The sequence below is a fragment of the Montipora capricornis genome, chromosome 6, assembly GCF_036669925.1.
Source record: "Montipora capricornis isolate CH-2021 chromosome 6, ASM3666992v2, whole genome shotgun sequence".
NCBI classification, from domain to species: Eukaryota; Metazoa; Cnidaria; class Anthozoa; order Scleractinia; family Acroporidae; genus Montipora; species Montipora capricornis.
Window position 1 is genome coordinate 58,660,441 of NC_090888.1, and position 5,000 is coordinate 58,665,440.

Consider the following 5,000-nt stretch of genomic DNA (forward strand, 5'->3'; position numbering starts at 1 on the left):
ATGCAAACGCCTATCAACTATTTGCTGGTCAATTTGGCTGTCGCTGACGTGATCACTTTGACCTTTACAATCCCGCAGTACATCCTTATACACACCTTCTCTCACCCTGTTGGCATCGCGGGTGATCTTCTTTGCAAGTTCATCACAGGTGGTAACATTTCATGGATAGGTGGCGTAGCCTCTGTCTTCTCCCTCGTTGCCATATCTTTTGAACGATTCAACGCGGTGACGAATCCTCATAACGCATCTTTAAAGTTCACCATGTCAACAGTTAAAATTATCATAGTCTGCTGTTGGGTTTTTACGGCTTTATTTAATCTTCCGCTTTTTTTTGCTATTCGCTACGACAAGGAAGAAAATTTCTGCCTGGAATCGTGGCCCTCGCCGGTTTACGGCAGAATTAACTCAACTGCTTGGTTGCTGGTAGTGGGAATTGTTCCAGCATCCATCATGTTGTCCTTGTATTCCAGAGTTGTGTATGATTTATGGTTTAAGAAAGTGACAAACGAAGCCATCGTGGGACAAGGCGCAGTCCGAAAATCGAGAAAAAAGGTTACGAAATTGGTGTTAACAGTGAGCGTTATATACGCAATAAGCTGGTTTCCTCAGCTTATAATTTACCTTCTCAGTACTTTTGATTTTCTTGTCGAATTTGGAGGCTTTTGTTACATCGCTTCAGTTGTTTTGGTGTCATTTAACTCTGCTATCAATCCAGTGATTTATGCGTTGTAGAGTGAGCGCTTTCGCCAGCATTTTAGACAGCTGCTTTGCTACCGTAGATCAAGAAAACGAGAAGTCTGTCCTCTTGTAACACACCCGGAGCTTCCAACTTGTAAATGCGAGATGCAAGAAACACCACAAATTCTGGAAGAAGTTATTAAAAGCGGGAATTTGAGAGCTGATGGACAAGTCTTCCAATGACAAAATTCTAACTTAGAATGTGTATATTCTGCTCAGTGAATATGCCCCTAAAAATCACAAGAAAGTATCATGGAATGAAGCCTTTAAATTTCCCAGCCACGAGGCCTGTTGCCCACTGTATAAGATAGAAGATATATTTAATCATTATCCTTAGCAATTAAATCTCTAAACATATGATATTCTCTGTATTATTCATTTTTTACTCTTTTAACGACCCCAAGATAACTCGTCGCATTAAATCTTTCTTTCAAACACCGCTTGAATCGATTTTAATAATTCAAAATAATCAGACTGCTTGTTGGGATTGCCCCTATCGTAGAGTATATTACACGGTGGCGAGAAGAGGTGAATTTTGTGTTCTCACGGTGGCAAGAGCAATATCACACGAGTGAGCGCAGCGAACAAGTGAGTTATTGTTCGTGCATACCACGAGAATATAAAATTCATATATTCGAGATAACGTGCAATTTTTTTTTTGTTAGCAATCATATGTGCGATTTTTCTTTTCATTAGATTGAATAAATATACATGGTAAAGATTGAAAATCAGGTTTTAATACAAATGCTGGGTATTAATACATACGAACAAACGCGGGAATCGTGAAGTCCTTGCTCAATATGACCACTCGTGTTACATACGAAAAATTCGCCACTCGGTTCCCGGATCTAGTGGTCATATTGATTATACGAGTGCTTTAGTTCCCACTAAACACTCCCGTCAATATAATAAATCATTAGATGAAACGTTGTTATGGGCAGGTAGAAAACACAGGTCTCAGGTCACAGGTCTCGTTCACAAGTCTCTGTTTTACCAAAACAGAAACAAACTCAAACATTATCTTAAGTTGAAAACTCGAGACGAGTTTTCAACTGAAGATAAAAGAGGCTATTCATATTCAAAGAGAACAACCTTCTTTGAATCAACAACTACATCATGTCAATCTAAAACTGTCCTTTTAAGTCTCACATTGTCACGTTTTATGTACATTTCGTTATATAAATTTAAAAAGTTTATAAATTCAACTTCTACGCTTTGTACATTAATCAACTGAAGATGACAGACGTTTCTGTCGAAACATGTTTTGTAAACTTACACGTTTTGTCGTTTTCTTTTAAGTTTTTATGAATAGCTGTAACCAGGGTTACAGCTCTTGAGTAAATACTGAGTAGAAATAGGAATTAACCGCTTCATCTTTGCTTTTATCAAAATTAACTGATTAGAGTGAACCATGAACCATGAGAGTGTATGCCCTACTAAGGGCAATAGGCCCACACAAAGACAGAGAAAAACTCTGACCATGGTGGGAATTGAACCCACGACCTTCGGGTTAGATCACCGCTGCTCTAACGACTGACGTACATGGTCAGACGGGATCCGGCCGTGGGAACTGAAGATGTTTAAGTCACGGCAATGAACATGTACAAGTACAAGGCAGGGTTCTGTTTTTCTAAACGTTGGCCGTGTAGCACTTATAGTTCAACAGAATTAACTGATTAGAGTGTAATGTGAACTTCTACTGCCTTCGATTTAAGATCTTTGTTTAGATTGGTTTGTTTGGAAGGTGACCTTACGTTACAGCTCAGTATGTACTTGCCAGGATGAACGGAAGAAGTGTTTGTAATGTGTCGAGTGCAACAGGCCCCCGTGCATTCCTACAAGGTAGAGGAGATGGACGGCACTCCCTTAGAGGGGACACTTTACGAGCAGGACCTTCAGAAAGTGACAGTGGATGACGACTCACTGTTCCGTATTGAAGAAGTACTTAAGGGAAGCAAAGACAACAATTGGATCCATAAACGAGACGTGCAGGCATGAGTGACTAAGAAGTGATTCTACCCACCAATGCCGAAGGAGGAGAGTTTCCCAATCATAACGCCAACCACTTTAAAGAGCAGTTTTCCTACCTCGTGCACTTTCAGGGAAGTGGCTGGAAAGTGGGATTGACCAGTATTTTCTTACCAGACGCCCAAGTGAACTTGTGAACCTTGCGGAATGACGAATTCAACTGTAGCCATGTGCGACTTTCCGTCATCTATTTGCACCATCTGTCTTCAATCAGTAAGGTAGTAAACGATCCATAGTAAGAATTCCTTAGAGAAACCGAGGTTGTGCATCTTGGTAAGGACAAATTTGAATTGGACGGTGTCGAATGCATTGCTGTAGTCTGCACAGACCATTAATGTCACCTCCCCTCTGCTTGACGCTCGTATCAGGGCATCGCAAATTCCTAATAGAACACTGGTGATGGAATGACCTTTGCGGAACCCCGAGATGGCTGGACCAAGAAGAGCTTCCTCGTTTATATATTCAATAAGCTGGTGGAGCACTAAGTGTTCAAACACTTTAGAGAGCGTTGGCAGGACAGACACAGGACGGTGATCAGTATCACATCGAGGTTCATTAACCTTGGGGATCGGAGAAATTCTTGCTATCTTCCATAGTCTGGGAACACTCGATGTCACCATGCATCTGTTGATTATATGTGTTATAGGGCCAGAGATGTAATCCTTTGCCAGTTTCACAAACTTCACCGGTATCTGATCCATGCCAGTTGACGTATCAGAACGAAGTTTATTGATTTCTTGATCCACCTCTTGTCTCGAGACACAACGCAATTTAAAAGAAGAGCAGAAAGGCATTGGCTTCTCTGAAAAGGAGTGTACAAGTTTTATTAGGTCCGATTTCTCATCTGGTTTGGTGCCTAGTGTCCTTTCATTGGTCTTAATAAAGAATTCGTTCAGTCTATCCGGATCCGCTTGAAGAGGTTTGGGGCTAGAAATATCAAATTTACCTGGGTTCAACAAGGCAACGAGCGAGAACTGCTGATTGATAACACTCACATCAAACGTACAGATGCTCTGGAAACTCCCATGTGTATCATCGACCAAACATTAGCCATCAATATGGATTAATGACAGAACATGGTGCCTTAGGACCCAACCTACATCAAGAATTAATCAATGATTAGGTGCCCGATCTAGATCGTTTACCCATCTGGCGGGCCTTCAAGACGATCATGGCAAAGGGTTGTTTTGGCTCGTGACGGCCGAGGCGCTGTTGCTGAGCATGAGTTGCAACGATCCGTGATGGGCCGGTTCCCTCTGGTACCCTTCATGTGTACTCGGATGTACGAGGTAGCAGCATTATGGGGAATCAAGTCACTGGCTTGCTACGAGAAATGCACTACAAGGGACGGTGTATTTTGAACCGTTGCACGTGCAATACATCCCCTCTGCGAAACTATGCCATCGACGTGCTGGAAACACAAGTTTCTGAATCGAAGGGAAAGCTCGTTCGGTTTGGTAAAGGACATATCATCCTAACCCTGCGTTTCAAACAAGAAGTATAAAAAGGAGAGCCGAGCCTATGATATGATCAAAGCGATACGTGGAGGAAGTTTAAGACGTTACACTTCCACCGATCAAGTGGGGAGAGGCTTAGGTGGCGTGATTTTGTCGACGGCCAAAGACATTTTGCAAGAAGAACTCCAAGACTTGGGCGGCACGCGAGGTATTGTTCGACTGGCTACGAAAACGCTTTAAGAGGGTGCGAAGAGAGCCTTAAAACGCAAAGCCAAAGAGACTGTGGGAGCAGCTGTGAAAAAAGTCAAGCGTACAGCCATTTTCAATTGAAATGAATCCAGAGCAAACAAGACCCAGAACTCGCCGCGGAGAGAAAGGGTTGTCTCGAGGATTGATAGTGGACCTGATGGAATCCTTTGTTAAATATTAAAGGAGGCTGCTGCTGAATTAGCTTCTTTTCTACAGTTTCTATTCACGCAATCGCTCCATACAGGCTCGGTTCCTCAGGCCTGGCTGAAAGCGACTGTTGTACCCGTACACAAGAAAGGCAACAAAAGTCAAGTGGATAATTATCGACTGATTTCTCTTACGTCGGTGCCTTGTAAAATTATGGAACACATTATCTTTCATGAAATGATGTAAACACCTTGATTCAAATCAAGTGCTAGTTAACTATCAACATGGCTTTCGCAAAAAACTGTCATGTGAAACTCAGTTAATTTGTACAGTAGAAGAAATAGCTCGCTCCCTTGATAATGGTGAGGAAACTGACTTAAT

The 5,000-nt window shown here is 42.0% G+C and overlaps 1 protein-coding gene across 1 annotated transcript in view; it reads left to right on the plus strand.

The window, feature by feature from the left end:
• The window catches only part of LOC138050706 (neuropeptide FF receptor 2-like), a 1,309-nt gene extending 234 nt beyond the window's left edge, over positions 1–1,075 (plus strand). The window contains exon 1 of the mRNA XM_068897009.1: positions 1–1,075. This exon is cut by the window's left edge and continues 234 nt beyond it. Coding sequence (XP_068753110.1) covers positions 1–732 — 732 coding nt within the window. The 3' untranslated portion in view covers positions 733–1,075.
• Positions 1,076–5,000: the final 3,925 nt, after the last annotated feature.